Here is a 22,254-nt window from a genome sequence, read left to right on the forward strand (position 1 = left end):
CACATTTGGCCAGGATGCCGGGGTTACACCCCTACTCTTTATCAAAGGACATCCTGGGACTTTTAACATCCACAGAGATTCGGGACCTCGGTTTAACGTCTCATCTGAAGGATGGTGCTCATTGACAGTATAGTGTCCCCATCACTATACTGGGGCATTAGGACCCACACAGACCACAGGCTGAGTGCCCCCTGCTGGCCTCACTAATACCCATTTTATGGGTCTTGTAAATGGGTCAGTGGAAATATACCAAATGCCAATGGAGGCCTTTCTGAAGCCTTTCTCAGCCATCAGCTTCAACAAAAATATCTTCATTTGTGTTCCGAAGATGAACAAAGGTGTTATGGGTTTCCAACGACATGAGGGTGAGTAATTAATGAAATAATTTTCATTTTTGGGTGAACTAACCCTTTAAGTGCATAAGAGCATAAAACATTCTTTGGAGTTGAGTAAAGAACCCTATGGTTGTATATAATAATAATAATAATAATAATAATAGATTTTATCTATAATGCACTTTTCATTCCGAAGAATCTCAAAGTGCAACAAAGGGGGGGGGGGGGGAGAAATAACAACAAAAAATGAATAACAAGTAAAAATATAGAATACTACAAACAGTCAACCAACACAGAAAACAGAACAGAAACAGAGCTGATGGTGAACAGAAACAGAGCTGATGGTGAACAGAAACAGAGCTGATGGTGAACAGAAACAGAGCTGATGGTGAACAGAAACAGAGCTGATGGTGAACAGAAACAGAGCTGATGGTGAACAGAAACAGAGCTGATGGTGAACAGAAAACAGCTGATGGTGGAAGTCTCTGTTAGCTCCGCAGCACACTGTGGTCCACTCCATGTTTCAGATTTCTCCCAGCGGCAGTGTCCCGATGACATCGCCGAGGCACGACAGCTGAAAACCAGATGATGGGTCTTCTTCATGATGATTCAAACGATGGGGATCGCTGCAGCACCATGCAGGAGGCAGAACATTCCTCCGGGCACTTCTGTGGACACACCGGGGCCGGCGCAGATGTCCAAGCCGCTCCACGGTCGCAATGTAGGACGGAACAGCGGCGCAGCCGAGAAGCGGAACATCCCAACATCATGCCGGACGCCGACGACGAGAGCCCGGATGACGCTAGCCCGGTGCAAATTTCAGCCACCATGCAGCCCAAGCCCAAGGGAGACCACCGCGGCGAGAAACATCAAATTTCCTCCAAACCAGAAACCAACCGCAGCAATTCAAACGTAAACATTAGAGAAGCGGTTAAAAACGGCGAAACGACGAACAACGACCTCTCAACGACCTCTCAGTGGCTGCCAGCAATCAGCAACAGTCCCAATTGTAGCTCTGACTGTTAGACTAGTCACAAACATAAGGAAATAAAATAAAATGTAAATCTAATAGTACATTAACATGATTTGTTGTGGGTGGAGAAGCGGCGAACAGACAACGCCAGCGTCCTCTCCCCCACGTTGCCTCAAAAGTTGTATATAGACCCCCAATGAACCTAATGAAGTGTACTGAACTCCAAAGAACCTTTTATGCTAAAAAGGTTCTATAATGTCAAGAAAGAACCCTTTTGGCACTTAAAAAGGGTTCTATATAGAATCTTTTATGGGTTCCAAATACGTAGTGCCGATAGAACCTTTTAAGGTTCTATATAGAAACTTTTCTTATAAGAGTGTAGCATTGCACGAGTAGCAGAGGCCAGCAAGTGACACTATAGACTAGAGAATGTTTAGCATCCTTGTTAGCGTGTCGGCCAGCGATCGGGGTTTGTGTTTCGAATGATGTGTGGATATTCTTATTGTTCATTGACCTTAGTTCATATGCTTTGATCTGTGGGTTTGAGGGAACAAGGGGAGGAGTAACTTCAAAACTTGACCCTTGTTCAACCAGCACCATGTAAAGTCCCAACATGCTACATGGAAAGCTTTCTTTTCTTTCTGTTTCTGTATCATTAGTTCCAAAGCACTTGCTCTCGTTTAGGGGGTCAAGCTATTTATATGTCTGCTGGGTTACAACAACAAAAACAAAAAGTCACACTAGAGTGTCAGATGGAGGGAATGCATGTGGACACACTGGCTGTCTCGCCGCCGAGAGTGGGTCATTGAGTTAAATGCTGTGAAATTCCAAATACGAGTGATACATTGAGGAATGTAGATCTTAAGACCAAGATAAACCAGACTCACAAAACCACCCCTGAGACAGATTCCTCAGAGGTGGTAAACAGAGTGACAAACTTGGGTTCTCTTCGTGATGGCTGCTGATTTTGATGTACGTTCATAACTAACACGTGGCGGAAACTGCCAACAGACTCGGTTAAACAACGACAGAACCGTGCAAACATTTACAAGGAATGAAACGCACTGAGACATTCACACATAAACAAACTCAAGGATGCTAACACAGGCAAACCGCAGTCCAGACATTCTTTGACCTTGTCCAACTGCAGTAATAGCTAGCATGTTTGGTCTGACCCAATGGTCAATTTCACTGGGAAGTGTTAAGATTCTCACCAGAAAAGAGCAAATGGCTGCGCTCCAGATGTCAGGGGGCAAACAGGCACGTAAACCCACTGGACTTAAAAAGGAAAGTTATGGAGGTCACCTCCAAATTCTCAAAGTTCCTTTCGCTTTGGTGAAGATGTTTCAGATTAAAACGGACAAGGTCAATGTGTTGCTCATAAACAGCTACAAATTCTTTTGTCCAAAACACACACACAGAAACATGTGGGATATGCATCATGACAGCATGCGACTTCAATCATCTATTTTTTTACTTACATTCTCTCAAGCTGTCTGAGTTCCTGAAATGCTCCTCTTTCGATCACACTTATTTGATTGTTCTCCAGATGTCTGTGGAAAAAAAAAGAACTTCATTATCCAATCAAGTCCAGCGATTCAACCTCAACTGACATTGATCAGCCTCCCTGAGTGATTGAAATGACAGTTGAAAGAGGACTAGAGGACCTCATGACTTCGCTTTGTCACAATAGTGACTGATAAGCTTTTTCTCATGAAAACCACAACAGATTTGTCTCTGATTTTATGAAGTGTGCGGTTGCATTCGTGTCCAGCATGCTTGTGACGACGTTTCGGAGGGTATTTTCAGAGCTGTCCTCTACTCTAAAGCCTTTGTCATATTTCAGGGCCCTTAAAATTTTCCAGATGCATTACAAAGACAGCATATCTCCATGGCTTTTTCTTGTTTATATTTAAGTCTCTTTGAATTAGAACGAACGCGCAGGCACACGCATAGAAACGCACACAGCCACTAAATTATATTCGGCACCGGATAAAACAAGCAATCCTCCAAAAAGAGAGACAATCCTGAAGCAAAAGACACCCTAAAGTGCTTCTAAAGTGGACTTCCGCTTTCTGGGGTTATGAATGATGTTTTTAAAGCAAATGTTTAGACACGCAACTGTTTTTACAGCCATAATCCATGTTTTGTCATATCATTCTGTCAGGAAGAGATGAGACACTTGGCTATGCAAAGGCCTTTTTATGAATACCGCAGCTTTAAGGCACGATCCAGCATGATGAGGCCAAAAACACAAGCAAGCCTAAATTGATTTCTTCGTAATAATTGAATTCGCTGAAAACAAACATATCATATAGACTGCGTCTAAAATAAATCTAAGTCTGAGTAACTATCTGGCTCATTCTTACAAATGGGGGATCAACCCCACCGTGGTTTATGTATTCGCATTAAACGTAATCCCTTTCGATCCTGACCAGATGGGTTTTGGTGTGTGCTGAAGAATAATAACAGTTCTTTTTCTTCATTTTTCAGCATCTCTCCCTCTTTCTGTTCTTTGTCTTTCTCATCTTTATAGAAATGTTTTGAAGTTTTGCATAGAAACATATGGGACACAGGAAAACACCTATGCTTTCACAGGGGCTGACAAGGAGAGTAAAGACCTCTCAATTGAAAGGGTGAAGCAAGACACATGGTATTGCTGGAAAATAGTCTTTGTTATTCTTGCCTTGAGCGCTGGTTTGTAGGCAGGACCCAGGTCAGTGCAGATGGCGCTTCCCTGAGGACTTTACAATGGAAACGATCTGACTCAAGATAAGGTCAATCTTTTATTTTAGTACTTAATTATCTATCTATCTATCTATCTATCTATCTATCTATCTATCTATCTATCTATCTATCTATCTATCTATCTATCTATCTATCTATCTATCCATCCATCCATCCATCCATCCATCCATCCATCCATCCATCCATCCATCCATCCATCCATCCATCCATCCATCCATCCATCCATCCATCCAACTATCTATAATGGACAAATTCAAGTCCCTCCCTACATATTTTCTTGTTCAAGAAGTCAATTGTTTGAGACATTTATCCTTGACACGCCGTTGTATATTAAAGAATCAAGAAACTGGTAAGAAGTAGTGTGATGAAGAAAAAGAAGTGATGTTTGTTTTAGTACTGTCATGATCCCTGTCTGTGTCTCCATTGTTGCGTGTTCACCTTTTGTTTTCCTGCTGCTGTTCCCTTGTTAGTTTCCATAGACACTTCTTGGATGCTCAACATTCAACAGAGGTGGACAAAGTACACGACTCTATTACTTGAGTAAAAGTAAAAGTACTACTGGTCAAATATTACTCCGTTACAAGTGAAAGTTGTAAAAACAGATTTTTACTTAAGTAAAAGTACAGAAGTATTTGTTTTCAAAAGTACTTAAGTATCAAAAGTAAATGTTCTTTTTTATGCCAACACATTATTTTATTATTTTTGTATAAATGCACATTATGCCATCATGGTTTAAGCCATTCAGTGATGCTCCATCAGACATACTACCATACGACTAACTTAAACTCATTTAAATACTTGTATATAAGTTACAAAGCTCTTTACAAAGCTGCTGTCACTTTAAGGCCGAATGCACGGATCCAATACACTGATACACATCTGATATTCTCACAACTTTACCATTCTCTTTCTTCCAGACGTTTATATTTTTAATATTTTATAAGAAATGCACCAAGTGTATCCCAACTAAACTAATCTTGATTTTTTTTTTTTTAAACTGAAACATACTTTCAAAGTATGGCTATGGGTGCACACACTTGAGCCTAAGAACCGTCTTCTTCTATTTTGCTATGAACTGATCAGTGTTCAAAAAAAGTTGGGGAAATGTATATGACTATAAGAGTGATTCCTGACAGACTGTCTGAAACAACCACAACAAAAAACTTTTTAAAGAAGGAAAAAATCATCCACCGACTTTCAGAGCTGCAACAGAAACGACTTATGACCTAGATAGAAATGTAGCGGAGTAAAAAGTACGGTATTTGTCTTTCAAATGTAGTGAAGTAAAAGTCATAAGTTTCCAGAAAAAATAATACTCCAGTAAAGTACAGATACTCAAAAAGTGTACTTAAGTACTGTACTCAAGTAAATGTGCTTAGTTACTGTCCACCTCTGACATTCAACATCTATTTTTGAGCTAAATTTGGACAAAATCAGACGGACCAAACAGAGCTCAACTTTCAACATCTATTTTTGGGCTAAATGAAGGTCATGATGGGGCGACTTGACTTTTTAGACCAAAAGACAACATTCAAATGATATGTGGTGTTGGGTGGTTGTGTCAAAAATGTCAGCCCACTTAGCAGCAATATGTATATAAACCATGCGGTATTATAGAGTCCAAAATGGGTATATATAAAGTCATTTACGAATGCGTCCGCTGGAGCTTGGTATACCAAACGATTGAAAATATTAGAAGACATGTTTGCTGTATGAGTTTTGTAGTTGTTTATATTTTTAGCTTCATTGCGAGGCAAGTTTATTTATATACTAAATTTCACACAAATGATAATTGTTTTACATAAAAATGAGAAAGAATATAAGGTATTAAAAAAATTGTAAGAACTAGAAATAAAATAATTAAAAGTGTAATTGATTACCTGGAGATTAAAAAAAAGATAACATGCATACCGATTTGAAATTCTTCAAAAAGAACACAAATAATGGCCTTCTCAGTTGCCATAGTTGCAACTCTTGCATCCTCAGAACAGGGTGTTCAACGCAGCACCGTTTCTGTTTGAAAAACATTTTGCAACGTTTTGCCGGGGCTGAAAGCAGCCCTGGTTAAGCTTGTTTGGTCCTGTGTATAAGTAGTTCTTGTGTCTCACTTGTGTTTGTCATTCATTCTGTCACATACTGCTCAGAAAGACTGAGGATCCAAAAGCAGTGTTTGTTTAATGAAAAAGTAATCCACTAGACAAAAACACAGGTAGCCGCAAACACAAGGTGGGAAAACCCAGAGATATATGAACAGAAATGCAGTCAATGACTGACAAACACAAGCCAGACACAAGAACTACTTATACACAGGACCAAACAAGTTTAACCAGGTAACGAGGTAACAAGAGTGTGTCCAATAAGTGTCCATGGTAACTAACAAGGGAACAGCAGCAGGAAAACAAGGTGAACAGGCAACAGTATTAAAAAAAAAAGAAAACGTTCATGACTCCTTTAAATCATCTTGAAAAATACATTATTGTGCAAAAGTCTTAGGCACATTAGCATTTTCACACACACACAAAAAGAAGAAGAAGGTTTTAAGCAAGTTATTTATATCTTTTACTGTACAGTAAAAAAAAGTATGTTGGATTTACATGATTTAATTGTGTACATCGGTCCCATATGAATCAATTGTGTCAATCATAATTTGTTCATGTAACTTCAAAATCATGGAATAAATAAATTTTAAGTGACTCAATTAAATAGTTATTTTTATATGGCTCCCTGTCGTGATTCACATTCAATTTCATATAGTCATTCATCCACTTCAATTTGATATACTGTAATGTTAAACATCTGAATTACAATACTGCACTAACTAGTTGACAAATGTTTAGCTAGCAATAGCGCACTTTAGCATCTTAAATGCTAAGCATTAAAAGCTCTTTCAGCGAAGCCTTAATGACATTAGTGTTTTAGTCCACAGCAATGCTCCACTATTCTCCACAATGGTAACCCACTGTTATTTAAATTGTTCTAATAATTCCAACATAATTAAATACTCTAAACTCTATTAAACACAGTCAAGTCTCCACTTTCTTATCTTGCTCAAAAAATACTTTTACGCATAAAATAACAACATTTACTCTCTCTTGATTTAGCCATATGCAAAGCATGCTGGGCACTAACAAGTACCGCCCAGTTTCAGTTAATGCAACACAAATCATTCATGTAACACAACACAAACGGATTAAGTAAACTTCAATTTGATTTATATTTAAGTGGATTTAACACAATCAAATTAGCTTAGGACAAAATATTTAGAAAACTGTGTTGCTTTAGCTCATTTTAATTAAGCAATTTGAACAAGCAGTAAAACCTTTTTTTTTTCAGTGTACTGTGTTGGTGAAAATACTAACATGCCTAAGACTTTTGCACAGTACTGTACATTTAAAATCTTTTTTTGAAAATAATAGCACTAAGTAACACTTTCACATGGGAAAAAGAGTGAGATTGAGAGTGCACAGGTGAGATTGGAGGCTTGTCCCGTGCCATCAGACGGAGGGGGTCACAGTCAAGGGGGTGCCACTGCTGAGCTCCAGGGAGAGGCTGCTCTCGGTGCATGCAATGACCGTTAATCACAAACCACCTTAAACCGCCAGCCACTGCTTCTGCTTATGACTGCTCTCTTGGGCGTTTATTTTACTCCTCTTTTTTTCACTTGTTTATTTTTATCTCCATTCCTCTCTTCTTACAGGCTCTCATTCAGGAAGAAAACAGCACGGAGAAATGCATGATTACAGTCATTAAGCTGCAAGAACACTTTCTCCAGAGGAACCCAAATCGCTAGATCACGACTGCCCTGCGCCTCTCCAAGCAGCCGTCCGTCAATTTTTTTATGTTAAAAGTTCACTTTCTGGTATGGAATACGTAGTCACAACTCAAGAACAAGTTTAAAGATTGACCGCATCTAAGGCAATGACTTCATGCGAGGTTCAGTCGAAGGGTCATGTTAAATGTGTCGGATTTACTCAGCTTAAATGTCAGTTTGTTTTATTATGACTTGTGCCGTAATCCTCCCGGCTTTCAGCCTCGAACCCTTTGATGGCTTCGACTGTAAAGACAACACGGAAGAGGAGGGGCACTTGGGAGTTAAAGGAAGGATTAAGCGTAAGAGCGAGAGATACAGAGTGACATCTTACAACACGCGTAGGTTCTTGAGGCCAGAGAAGTCCACTTTGGTGATCCGGGTGATGTTATTCCTGTCCAGATCCCTGGAAAGAGAAAAAAAGAAAGGGAGAGGGGATGGAGAAAAAAAGTTAAAAGCTTTTCATTTCACTTATGCTTTTCAAACACATTTTTTCTAGTCTCAGTAAGCAGAGAATTTAAATACGGAGGCTCCCTGGCAGTGCCTCGGCGGCCCGACTCGCAGCAGATGCCCGCGGGGCGATGCTGTTCAAAGCTGCCGTCTGCCAGCGAGCATTAGTGCCATGCTGCGGGTTACTGAGTCTGAAAGACCGACTTCAGCTCTGCCACTCCGCCTCGCATTCCCTCGCTTTCAGCACGCTGCTGTTGAACCGCCTCGACTATACACGTTCCCGTACACACCTGCCCTTTTCTGTTCCGTCTGTACAATAACTGTACACAATGCAATTCTTTTCTTTCAACACATTCATCTTCTTTCTCCTTTCCATACAAAAAAGCCAGCTAAAGGCTCAAATAAACGGCAGAGGAATGATATTTTCTGCATGTGAGCAAAGCGAGTGAAATGTGGGAATAAACTGCTTGAGAGAGACAGATTGCATGGAAACATTTTTGTTTGGAAAACGTCTCTTCTTGCATCTGAGTGAATTATATATTACCAAACTAAGTATTTTTCCACTCTACTCAATATCTTATACTTTTCCCAGACTGTTATTTTATCAGTTGTTTCAAGCGCGTCTAAAATTGTATACATTCCCTGAAATGAGTATGCATGCCTATGAACTGACTTCCTCTGCGGGCGCTGTTTACTGGAGCTCCGCCACGCTGAAAAGATTAACGTTGAGAAATATACAGTGACATATAATGACACACGCATACACTTACACACTAACATCAGGCCGTCTCAGTGTGTTTCTCGTAATATACATAAACATTTATAAATCTGATTTAAAGGCATATTGGATTTCAAAAGATTTCCCCAGAACCGCAAAACGCACATCAAGCAGACTAATATGAGCCATATAGGAAACATATTACAGGGGACCGGCCGTTTACAGACCCTGGATTCCATAACATGATCCTCTTCTAGATGGCGGCATCAAATGTGTATATAAAAATGATTCTGTCTAGGTAGGCAGCTCACAGAAACAAGGCCCTCGGCGCTTTAAAAAACAAATGTGACTGAATCTTTCACACCCACTTTTCAGCATAAAGAAATGTGAACGATCTGAATCAAACCAAACAAAAATGTTAAAGAAACATATTCCCATACTGGCCTAGAGATGTTTAAACGACTGCTAATTAAGCATGTTAAGAGTTTGAGAGTTCCCAGCATGCACTTCAGCATGAATAAATGATGTGATTACTGTTAGATTATTGCTTTACCCTTTGCAGACTTTTAATCCTGTTGTTGTTTTTATCATTTTTTGTTCTGTGGTAGACTAAAGAGCTTATTTCACTTCACAAGGTTGATGATTGTCATCATTTTTTTAGGTAGAGTTTCCGTATGATTTTCCTTTTCTTAAAGTGATTAATATTTATTCAGCAAGGACATACTGAATTGAGCAAACATCACCGTTTATGCATTTATAATGTTACAAAAGATTTATTTTTCAGATAAAGGCTGTTCTTCTGAACTTTGTATTCATTAAATAATCTGAGAAGGTTTTAACATTGATACTAATAAGAAATCTTTATTTAGCATCAAATCAGAATATTAGAATGGTTTCATGCGGCAAAACCATTCTTTGGCAAAGTCATGGTGTTGGGAATACTAGATGAGATTCGCCTGCTATGAGGTTAAAAATAACAAACACTGTTGGGTTTCTCACACAAACCGATCGTTTCGTGTCTTAAGACATCACTGTGTCACCACGAGCCGCTGTGTTTAATATGGATTCAAATGTCTGTCTGTGTGTTTTTTACTCTCATAGAAATACACCCCATTGACATGCATTATACGAGCAACGGCTGGAGTTAAAAATCTTCATTTGTGTTCTACTGAAGAAACAAACACACCTACATCTTGGATACCCTGGCGATAAGCAGATAAACATCACATTTTCATTTTTGGGTGAACTATCCCTTTAACTAATGAAACCTTGTTGTACATTCTCAGAAAAAAAGGTACAGTGGAGGTACAATTTTGTTCCTTAGGGAACAAAACATATAACTGTACCTTTAAAGGTACACAATTGGTCCTTAGGGTTCAACTATACCATTGTTTTCCTCAGTTCGGTCCTAGTGAGCCGCTGAGTCCTGCAGAGTTTGGTTCCAAACCTGAAAGATATCTATAGAAGCTCTTATTGAGAATTAACAGGTTTAGATTTTGATGTTTTATTGAAAAAGTTTGGTCACCATTATGGTGATCAGTGTTTAGTTGGGCAGTTTGACTTGGATTTTTAACTGCACTGACCTATGGCTTTTGTTAAAGTGTAAACAAAACACATAATTGCTCAAAACAAAATAAGCATAACAAACTCCATCAGGAAGAATAATGTTTGACTAAACTATCACTAAATAATACATGTACGCATTTGGCAGATGTTTTTATCTGCTTGTGAACAGCCTTTATGAAGCTTGAACAGTCCCCATTCCTTTTAATTGCCTAATGGTCTGTACATAATGCAAAGTTTCCGAGTTGAACTCCAAAATCTTAATGAAAATCCCAATAATTCTATACATACAGTGTTCCCACAAATTCCCACTCTCCCAGTCTCGTTCTGTATTCACATGTCCTAATCTCCCTTCTGTAGTTTTCTCATCTCATATCCTCTCACCTGCTTGCAATGTAATCCCACTCACTAATAACATTTCCTCCTCTCTCTATCCTTCACTTCAATCCTCACCGTGTCAGTTTTTTTACAGTATGTGCTAACAGCCTGGGGAGCTAACAAAGTCCTACTTCCTCTAGAAACTCAATCAAACCTCCGGTTACACTGACAAGGTGGAGTTCACAGATATGGCAGCCCCCTGCTGGCTATTGTTTGTTTTAATTTGTTGAGGGGATAAGGTGCCCATTCAAACGGCAGGTGTTCTGCGCTAACAATGCGGCCCCTCGGGGGCCAACCCCACCCACACACGCCGTTAGACCACTCACCCCAACTCGTCCGGTCATAAGCCGGCAGACCACTCTGCTTTTCAGAATGACACCGAAAAAAAAAAGAGAAGAATCTTTGCGATTTCGGCTGGAGGTTATTTTGACTGTGTCTTGCTGCAATTGCAACACATCAGACGACCAAGACATCTAAGACTTTCAGAGAAATGTGCATGAAAACAAAGGTTTTTTTGGTGTGTTTTTTTCCGTTCCCATACGACACCCTGCCTCTCAATGCGTTTCCTGTCGTAATCTTCCGCTATTTTCCTCAAAGCCACGCTAGTCTAGTCCTCAAAAGCTGATAGGTATGCTCCATTTCCTCTTGAAAGCTGCTTCTCATCGCTGTTTGGAATCTTAAATGAGTTTTTCCTTTTGGACCCTCTGGTTTGGAAGCCTTAGATGGCTGTTTTTTCATTTACTTGAGTCCAACTTTACAATACTAACACATTAATATTCTCCTCATAAGATACACAAGTTATTATAATCAGAACAGATAGACGATACATCAATAAGGACAAATGATGTTTCTCATGTCTATTGATTAATTACAACTAAACGCCTCTGAGATAAGCACAGATAAAGCACGACATGAGATTATGCTTGCCCTGTGCATATGAATGATCAAGTTTGCTGTCATAACTGTCAATGGAAGAACACTGTAATTTCTGCCACCTATTATCTCTTCATTAAATGACTGTATTAATTAACATTTCTCCTTCACTGAGGTAATTCACTAAGGCATCCATGTGTCACTAAAAATTATAAAGCAGATGCTAAAGGCTAGATAGGGAGATTTTAATAACTTTCATGTAACCGTGTAATTATTTTTGTGCATTTCAAACAGATAGATGCCTCATTGCCTCCTCCTCACTCTCCCATATCAGAGCCCTTTCCTTTTCCCAGTTTCTCTGGAAGTTGTTCTGCAAAACGCTTGTCCGTTTGCACTTCTGCGAGATAAAATGGGGCATTGCCGCTCTTTCATATCCCATGAGCCATGCAGTCAGCAGCCATGTGTCTACCAAACATCTCCCCTGGACACATGTAGTCCTGTCCCAGAATTCCTAAAGTGCACCTCCTGACACATTACTACCACCTCAAAAGCTCTGAACAACTCCATATTCCTTGAAATCGTCACAGGGTTCCATATACAGCTTTCTTTTACTGGCAAATATCTGCATGTTATTAACCAAAACCACAAAGAAAAATGTCAGCTCTCATTCGTGATAACCTAGCATGGCTAGTGATGATTGTTTCTTGTCTTTGGTAAAAGACATTTGAGATAAAAACTGAAAACTGTCTGGTTTAATTGTTAGGGCAGACTGGATTTGGATGGGAGTTAGACTGGCTTTGTAACTCATCACGGGAGTTTCAGGATGAAGACAGAGAAACTATAGGAGCCAATGCGTCTTTCGTTGTTTATGAGCAACGTTGACAGTTTCCATCTCAGGGAGAGTTTCATTTAGTAAATATTTTCATTACGGCCATGTCTGGATGCTTTCTCCACTGAAGGACTCTCACTTCACACTAAGCAGAGCGGACAAAAATGAATTATTTCATATTTCTTATTTGAGCGTTTACCCCTTAATGGTTTACTTTCAAACACTGACAGCTAATAGTGCAGACGGCCTGGGGTTTTTGCACAGTATCTGACTTCTTAAATTACTAGAGTAACGCTTGGCTGAGAGGTGACAAGGGCATCTTCAACACTTCTGTGTGAAAGTCAATATGACAGCCAGGCTACAAAAGGGTCATCAATAACACAAATCTCATCTTGGACTCGAGGGGTAACCAAGGATACCCCCCCCCCCCACACACACACACACACACACCCAACCCACCATCTTTCTAAAGACGTCATTGCCAGGAAGAGCAGTCAAAAACGAGTGTCCCCATATTGAACAAAAGTATCTGTGCCAGGCCACCATGGGTTTATTTATTTGGCTTTATTTGGCTCAGTGGTTTTTCCTGTATAAATTTCTCTGAAAAAGGTTGCTGTTTTTCTTCTAATGTAACTGATGCTAAGCAGGGGACTATTTACTTTGAAGTCGTTACTTCCTAAGCTAAAATAGCTTAATTTCAGTCAAGCTAGTTAGCTACACTACAAGCTACAAATGAAATATAGCAAACTACTGTGAGTGTGAATATCTTTTGGACATATATCACACATCACAGCTCGGCCAAAGCCAAGTATAGAGCTCTAGTTGATGTCACGCAGCCTGTACGCTGCCATTTTGGCAGGCAATCGGAGCGGCTGTAGCATTGGTATCTATAAAATAATTTAAAACCAGACTGTTTAAACCTTACTATTTCAACATGATGGACAGCTAATGTGCGCCAGGATGTCAGAACAGACAGGGGAAAGCAAATGAGAAAATTTTGAGTTAAAAATAAGTTCCCATTAAATACAATAGGCTACTTAATAATTAAAAACATAAGTGCTTTTATATATAAATAACATCCAGAAAGCCTATTTAAAACTAAATTAAGAATCAATCAATAAATACTGAAACAAAAAAAAATAAGAAATGACATTTATTGTTCTGACTGGTTTTATTTGGCATGCACAACGTGGACCTATGGAACAGATGCACACAGTGGCGCTCTGTTTTGGACGGGTTCGTGTTAACTACTAACATATGTTAATCTATTCACATGGTTTCTCTATTAAAATGTAAGCGTGAACATTTAAAAAACTTTAATCAAATAAATAAACAAAACGAAAGTAACGCGCAGTCCCTCACGGACGACCCACACACATGATTAAACATAAAGTCCAGGCCTGGTCTTCTCTCGTCCTATACTGCTGTCGCTCGCCCTTATATGCCTCCGAGCTCCCACATGATAAGACTCGAGACCGGTGTGCCTCGCAGGTAACACTGATTCTCAATCTCACTCGCTGCCTCCACGTCTCACGCTCAACTCGACTACCTCGCCACACCGTTTCTTTATCGATACACGTGAAAAGCACCCCGGATGATTTATAGAGATCTGTTAGGTTTAATTCACTAAGTTTTGCTATGTACAAGTCTATGTGTTTTGAATTAAAGTGTGCAGTGAACTCTGTTCCTTGAAACTCATGCTGGCTCCGGCTGTTCCTGCCTGCCAAAATGGCGTCATAAACAGATTGGGTCACGTGACCTCCGGAAATCTATAGCTCAGTAAAGCCACCTAACCTCTAACCGTTTATCCTCATAATATCCTCCATTTCGCTTTAAAATATAGCATTCTGTGCAGAATTAAAAATGAATCTGGTTAATTTTCTTGTCTGTGCCGACTTATATCCTTATAATGATCCGCTTTGTTAGCCTAGAAATCTAGACGCACCCTAGCGGCAGCAAATTTAATTTGCCCGCAAGTGTCGTCTAGGAACTCTCAATACCCATCTGAGCTGTGTTCCTCAAAATCTGGACGGCCCAATCACGTCGTGTATAGAGTCGGCGGGCGGGGCCATAATGACAACGGCCGAGTTGCGTTTGCGTGCTTCTAGTAAACACAGAAACTGGCGAACGGCGGTCTTTCGAATCAGCTTTGACCGCGACTCTGGAAGACTTGCAGTTAAGCTTTTCTCTGAGAAAAGAACAAAGAACGGCACTGAAGTCATTCTTAAAAAGGGAAGATGTGTTCAGAGTTTAGCCGACTGGATACGGCGAATGTTTAATCAGTCAGCGAGCTCTGCTTCACCTTCGTTGCTCTGGTTGGTATAGCGCTATCCTATCGCGTGCAGAGGGAGTTTGAAAGACAACCATTTATCCCGCCCATCAGATTGAGCCCTGTCTATGTTGAGTTTCCAGACCAAACATCTTGATGTGGGTCTGGCTTGTCAGGCTACCGCTTTGTGCTATCTTGTCTCTAGAGCCATGACACTAACGTGAAACCAGACTTCACTCCAATGGAAAGCATACTTACACTTTCCCTATACCCTATTTAGTGCACTATGCCATTCATCATATAGCCAATATGAGGTAAATGTGTGAACAAGTGACTGATTTCAGCTCAGCTTTAGCGTTTTTGATGCGTTTAATGAACGATTTGTTCTTTTTGAACTAATCTTAAATATGACTCGGGAACAGCGAGTTGTCTCAGAGAGCGATTCGTTCATTTTGTGTTGACCGTGCATGCGCTACAGGCCACCGGTAGCCATCGCTTCGGATCTTCTGCATTCAGACTATAGGGCTGTGAGTCGGTGAACGGATGACTCGTGTCGAAGACTCGAGACGTGAACTAATTAATTCGATTATCGGGACTGTACACACTTCTTATGAGGGCTGTCACGGCCCAGATCAGACACTGATGACAGAACTGACGACTCAAACCCATAGACAGGAGAGGTGTAACGTTACTAATCTTTCCAGGGAACAGACGTGATTAAATGTGAGAGGACAAAAGAAAGAAGGACTCGGTTTCAGAGGTGAGGTGAACTAACAGACTGCATAGCCTGACCACCCAGCTAAGCAATTAATGAATCATTTCTTAAAGTTTGGCCATGGCTGCATTAACTTATCATTTATGTTTTATTCCAAATGTGATCATTGTTTGCATAAGTACTAGATGTGTTGGGGAATTTAACATCACATTTGAATTATACTCTGCTGAAATGAACTAAATGACTTGAAAAAAAGAATATTTCATTTTGCTGAACGAGATTCAAAGATCCGAGTCCATAAACTGATCTGAACTTCCCACTACTATTCAGCGTCTGTTTATAATGTAGGGACAAGGCACTTTTCATTCCAGAGAGCATTTGATTGGACAGGAAATCTGAAGAGAAGCTGAAGTGCAGTGATGTCATCAAAATTATTGATCCATATTGGCGGATGTGAGAGTGTACGTTTTGAAAGCTTATATCTTCTAAATGCAAATTTTGTCGTTGTTTTTGAGCGCACTATCTTAACAGTAAGGCTAACATATTTATACTAAAAGCCACAAAAGTTCAATTTTGATTTTATGGAGACTTTAAGACACAACACAGCACATTTGATTACAGCTGAAAAACACAATGTGACGACAAAAAAAAAATGTTTTGTCACACTACATCACTATTTGTCTGAGCTTATTACTACAAAAGTTGTCACACTTCTGAAAATCCAGTTAATGGCATAACTACTTTTACTCCCCAACACTTCATTAGAGTCGCATCCGCTTTCTTTCTGCGTACTAAAAGCCTAGTAAAATCCTGATCAAATCATTTAGAAATTCTGGTTTGATTCTTTTGTTTACCGGTTGCTAGCTGCAACCCAATGTTTGAGTCTGTGATACTTGCATCACAGTAACGAAATCATAAAACCACACACGGTTTTATTCATATTTGTTAGCTTAGGATAAACACTGTCACTTCTAGCTACACTAAGCCATAACTAACAAGATGTGCTGATGAGAATAACGAAGCCCTTGATGTGTTGCTTTGGTGACAAAGCCCACAAAACAAGAGCCCTCGTAAACCTGAAATGGCCCGGAGGCGTGCACATTATCAGCTCCAGCCTTCCATGACACAAGCTTGGAAGATTCACAGACTTCTGGGTCCCTGACATGCGGAGTGACCTCTTCGAGACGTTTGTGACAAGAGGTCCGCTGGCTCCCAGACTCACCAAAGACAGCGTTAAGCTTTGATGCGCTGCCTGAAACGAGGCACATTAAATATTTTCCGTACATGAAAACATGAAGGTTGGGTGGCGAATCGTTCCCTGAAGTCTTTGCCCACATTCAGTGCCAGCAGCTGTCTGGCAGGCTGCAGTGTGTGAACGCTCACTGAGCGAGAGACTTCACATATGCTCCTCATATGCCCACTGAGGTCAGCAGGGCACCGGAGACCACAAACCCACCTCCTGACTCGCTCCAACACCAACACAACAAACACACACACTATCCCGCTGACTGACTCTCTGCGATAATAGAAAACTGACATGCAGCATGAGCAAGTGCTGATAAACGGATATGCGATCTAGGGTGGAGCTTCCAGTTGGGAAAGCAGGAGTTGGCGGTTTCACACCGAAACTTCGTTAAGAGACCCAGAGTGTGATGAGAGGAAAGGAAAGGAATGCTGCCATTCTCTCTCCTGATCCAGCAGACCGAACACGCTATACGCCAGCCACAAAGTGCCACATTGTTCCTGAAGTGTTAACTGCGAGAGGGCCTAAGACTCAAGCGGAGAGAATTTGCTATTAAATGCTACAAAGTGTATGCGTAACTGGTGCAAATTAAAGCAAGCGAGATGAAAGAGTGAGAGAGAGTGTGCGTGAGTGACTGAAAGGGGATATTACAGTTGCGACAGGAGCTACTAATGAGTGCAAAATCATACGAGCTGTCAAAGAAAGAAAAGCCTCTCAAATAAATGCACATTTATTAGAGGGAAATGTGCCTGACCTCTGGAATTGTGGGTAACTAGGCATTGCTTAGGGCAGAGGTGCAGTCATTACAGTTAAATCAACACTCTGGGGTGCTCTGGGAAACCTGGTGGCGTGTTAATCGTACCCAGGAGACATGTAGACGAGGAGACGTGTCCTCCTGGACTCGGAGCAGTGCTGAAAACTGCTATGTTACAGATGCCACAGCTTAATGCAGGCAGGGTTTGATTAATAATCAGTGCTTTACGAATATGCAAAGTCGTTAAACAAATACTTTCCCCACCATGAATGACTTGCATCTGTCTCTAGTTTAAGCAAGACTCAACCTGACACGGTATATTTTAAAACAAATCCAATATAACGCAGGTCATGACACTTATTTATTTTTCTCTCCACATGAAAAATTCCACTGAAAAGCCCTTTAGAGGTTAAAGGTTGGGAGGTTCAACCAGACCTCTGGCCAGTGAACACACTGGATCCCTTTCCTACTAAATCCAGAAGGAAAAAAATGATTTTATAACAGACGGTTATGATATTTAAAGAACTGTCATGGCTTATCACGACAGAAGTGCAGCAGGTGGAAACAGGGAAATTAAAGATATTTTCACAGTGAAAATCGCCAGTGGTTAGAAGTAATCTAAACACATAAGAGAGTCGGTCTTCAGCTGCAGTGCGCCCCACAATGGACTTGTGGTTCCTCAACTTCCCCTAACTAATACAGCCAAGATACATACACACACTCGCACCATATGGCCATTAATCATGTTAATGTTTGTGTAAACTCATTATACTGGATGAAAGAATCAGCTGCAGTGCTGTTCAACATTCAGATGTGGACACATATGAAGAGCAGTTAATATCTCAACCCTCATTTATAACAATCTGAATCAAATTAATGAAATTAGTTTTACTCGACTCCAAACTCAATACATAACATAGCCCTGAACTCATGCATTTGACAATTTATAAGACATATTAAATTATTGCAAATTTTAAACAAAGCAGTACTTAAAATTGACATAGATCCTCTACAAAAAAGGCATGACACCAAGTACCTATATACCATACTGATATTATACTGTTATACTATTATTGCTATACTGATATTAAAAATAAATATTTCTAAAAATGTGACCCTGCTTTGAATATAAACTCGACTCTAAGAACTAAACGGACCTTATTTGACTACTGTACTGTAATAACAGTGTTTAAAGAGATACCAACTGCCTGAGCAACTGAGCAAAGATAGCATAAAAAGTATCATGTTATTTTGTTTTATCAATTTCACACATCTTATAAAGAAAAACATTTTATAATAGACCCCATATTACACAAAATACAGTGTATTAAATCCTATACTGGTAACTTTTATCTGTAATTAACTTAAGGATCTGTTGAGTCACTGATGTGTTTGATTTGTCAAGTATAAATACAGTTTAGACTGTCTTAATTTCATGTGAGCAATTTTTGTCATGGCTGGTGGAAAGTCACATGACCAGAGCCGTTTCATTCCAGTGTGTCCTTCTGAGAGATGATGTCTAATAGGGCCTATTATTAAACTGGACTAATTAATTATTGAATTGTATATTTAAAACTAGTACAAATAATATATGCATTTATTCTTGAATTAACATTCCTTGTCTGCACAGTTGCTTTAAAAAAGCATCGTAAATGAATAAAAAATTGGTGTAGAAACAACTTTCACTCAGAAATTGATAAATTTCACAATTAACTAGGCTACAAAGAAACGGCAAGTGAAAGACTCATATAGTAGTTTCATATGAAATGTTATTTGCAACTTGAAAAATGTATTTGTTTTTTAGAGCACTGGTTACAATTGATCAGGAAATAATGAAACAGTTTAGTAAAAGGTTTGTTTCTGGTCTTAAAGTCAAGTAGGTTTACCTATAGCTTAAAACGTGCAATTTTTGCTTGTTAAATACTACATTGTCTTTAGTCAAACATTCAATATAAAATGGACACTATATAGGCTATGTTACAAGTCAACAATAGCTGTATAAAAATAAAAATAAACATCTCCCGCTCACAGTAATATCACTTATCTATGAAGAGAGATACGCACCGCTGTCATTATTTTATCAGTGTTCAAATAACGCGATAACAGGCGTACTTACAGCCTCTCGGCATTCCTCGGGATTCCCTTGGGCACCGTCCTGAAGCCTTGACCCTGACAATCCACGTGAGAGCCCGAACAACTGCACTTATGCGGGCATCCATTGACAGCACAGCACAGCAGCCCGCACAGCACAGCCACTGTCCCCCAATACTTCACCCACCGCATCATATATATCCTCTGAGGCTGATAGCAGCTTAATAACAACAGGGGGAAATTACAAAAACTATAAAACTACGCAAACAAAATAATGCGTAGGCTAAATGAAAAAACAAAAACAATGCAACAAAAAAAATGTATCCGCGTCTTGTCCACATGCAATTAAGTCCCGCGAGAAAAAGAAATAACAAACAAGGGAAAACCTCAACGATGAACTATAGTTCCACTTCCAACTTTAAAAACTTCTCGAAATACATCAGAAAAAGCGTTCCTCATTCAAACGTAAAGTTGCATCTGTCTCTCCACACCATTGATAGCCTACATACAGATGCGCATCAAAAGTTAGAGGAGCACATCGCTGACTAGAAAAAGCCCATCAAAAGCCTGCAAAATCATTCAGAATGTCCAAAGCGATTCCTTCTCGTTCTTCACCAATTCCGCTTTGTTTAGGTCCAGCATGCAAATCCTCATTGATAGTGATTGAGGAACTTCAGCGGAGCTCGTACCTATTTGATTTCCAGCCCCCAAACTCTGCGCTCCACACCCCTACTGGCTAATCTACGTGATGTCATTCAGGGATATTTGGGGTCTCGACTCGAGAAGTTGTTGGGACTGCTTCAAATAACTCAGCCCAAACCGAATGCTCGGTAACTTTGAGGGGAGAACGCAAAGTTATGAATAAGCAAACGCGGTTCGACAAGAGAAGAAACTCTTTTCAGCCACATTCTGAAATGACAAAGCGAGGAATCGTCACAAAACATCATGACATGAAAACTAGATGTGATTTTATTTTGCGAAAAGGCTGTAGGCTATTCACCCCCAGGAACGTTACTGGACAGTCATTAGTAAAGTGATTATTAAATAACATAATAATGAATTAGGAAATACATAACCAATAAACAATTGTTTTAACTGAGAAAATGGTAATAATTGCACTGTATTCAACTCTGCCGTGCAAATATTCAGATGCAACAATTTATCGATTTTTATACAGATAATTTGAGTCCTGTCACTCTTGAGATAGTTTTACATGACTTTTTTTCATGAATTTTGGTGCCCATTTTGCAGTCGTAGTGCCCCCATCTGGTGAGAAACTTCATCTTACTAAATCTAAATTCCTTCCTCACTCTATGAGAAACTGGTTTTACCATATTGAGAAGTTTAGTATTGTTATGGAGATTATTTTGGCTCAAGGATGGTTTATCATTCATTTGAGATGAGTTACATGTACTTATTATTAAATTATGCATAATTGCATGCAACTAACTCTCAACCAAACCCTAACCCTATATTCAAGTGCATGTTGTTAATAAATATCACTCAGTATTAATTATATATAATTACACTGTAACAATAACACCTTAAAATAAAGTGTAACCGGTACTTTTAATAACAGATTAAAGTAGGAATGCTAGACAGAAAGATTTCCCTCCAGTCAGTAAAAGACAGATGTCTTGATCGGTTAATGCACCTCACTTTGCTTTCAGGAGGACTCATTTAGGTAAATGAATCTGGCATATGCGAGTTGATTTGTGTGTTAAACAAGTATTCTTTATACAAGTACTTTTAACAAATACTCTGGACACCGCATTTAAAGGATTACATTACTGAGTGAAGCTTTAAGCGTTTGCTGGAAGGCTGCAGGTACTTGTGTGAAGTTAAGCTGCAAAACATGTGCTTTGCACTTCCTTTAATGCACACACACATGGCCGTGAGTCCATAAATCTATGATTTGTGTCAATAAGGGTGATGTGCCAGATTTACAGACTGCTTTATTCTATTCGCTTGTTCACGTCAGGAGTGAGGAATGTCCAGAGAGATTCCACCTGTGGAATAGTGTGGAGAATGAGCGTGATATGGAGAGCAATACTCTACATGTGTCTGAGCTGTCTATCAGCTCTTCTAGGGTCAGACCTACGAGTAAAAAACTCTTACCCACACAGTGACCCCCAAACAGCCGTGTTGCACACTTGAGCACGATCAGACTACGCGGCAGCAGAAGCATTTCTGTCTTACGTGTATGTCTTCATTAAGGAAGAGTATTATGTCATTTTCTTTCTAATTCTCTGCGGTCATGAGTGAGGAACTGGATGCTTGTGCTCTTTGAGAGCTTGAGAAAAATAACAGCTGCCCTTAGGCTGAACATGTTCAGAAAAACATACGCAGTCGTAATGCATTTCAAAAATGGAGCGCATGACATTACAAATAAGACAAAGTGAATAAGAAAATAGATTGTGACTTATATTTTAATCATTGCTTGGCTGCGCTGAAAAAAAAAGTTCAAGTTAAAAGGTTAGTCATCAAATTGAATTGACCTGCGTTTT

At 39.7% G+C, this 22,254-nt stretch overlaps 1 protein-coding gene across 1 annotated transcript in view; it reads right to left on the bottom strand.

Annotated features, from left to right (window-relative positions):
- The window catches only part of slit3 (slit homolog 3 (Drosophila)), a 231,779-nt gene extending 211,358 nt beyond the window's left edge, over positions 1-20,421 (bottom strand). The window contains exons 1-3 of the mRNA XM_067458018.1: positions 19,773-20,421; positions 8,199-8,270; positions 2,790-2,861 (exon numbers count right to left, since the gene is read on the bottom strand). Of these exons, the coding sequence (XP_067314119.1) occupies positions 2,790-2,861; positions 8,199-8,270; positions 19,773-19,942 (314 nt within the window). The 5' untranslated portion in view covers positions 19,943-20,421. The remainder of the gene's footprint in view (positions 1-2,789; positions 2,862-8,198; positions 8,271-19,772) is intronic.
- Positions 20,422-22,254: the final 1,833 nt, after the last annotated feature.

This window comes from Pseudorasbora parva, chromosome 11 (genome assembly GCF_024679245.1).
Source record: "Pseudorasbora parva isolate DD20220531a chromosome 11, ASM2467924v1, whole genome shotgun sequence".
In the NCBI taxonomy this organism is placed as follows: Eukaryota; Metazoa; Chordata; class Actinopteri; order Cypriniformes; family Gobionidae; genus Pseudorasbora; species Pseudorasbora parva.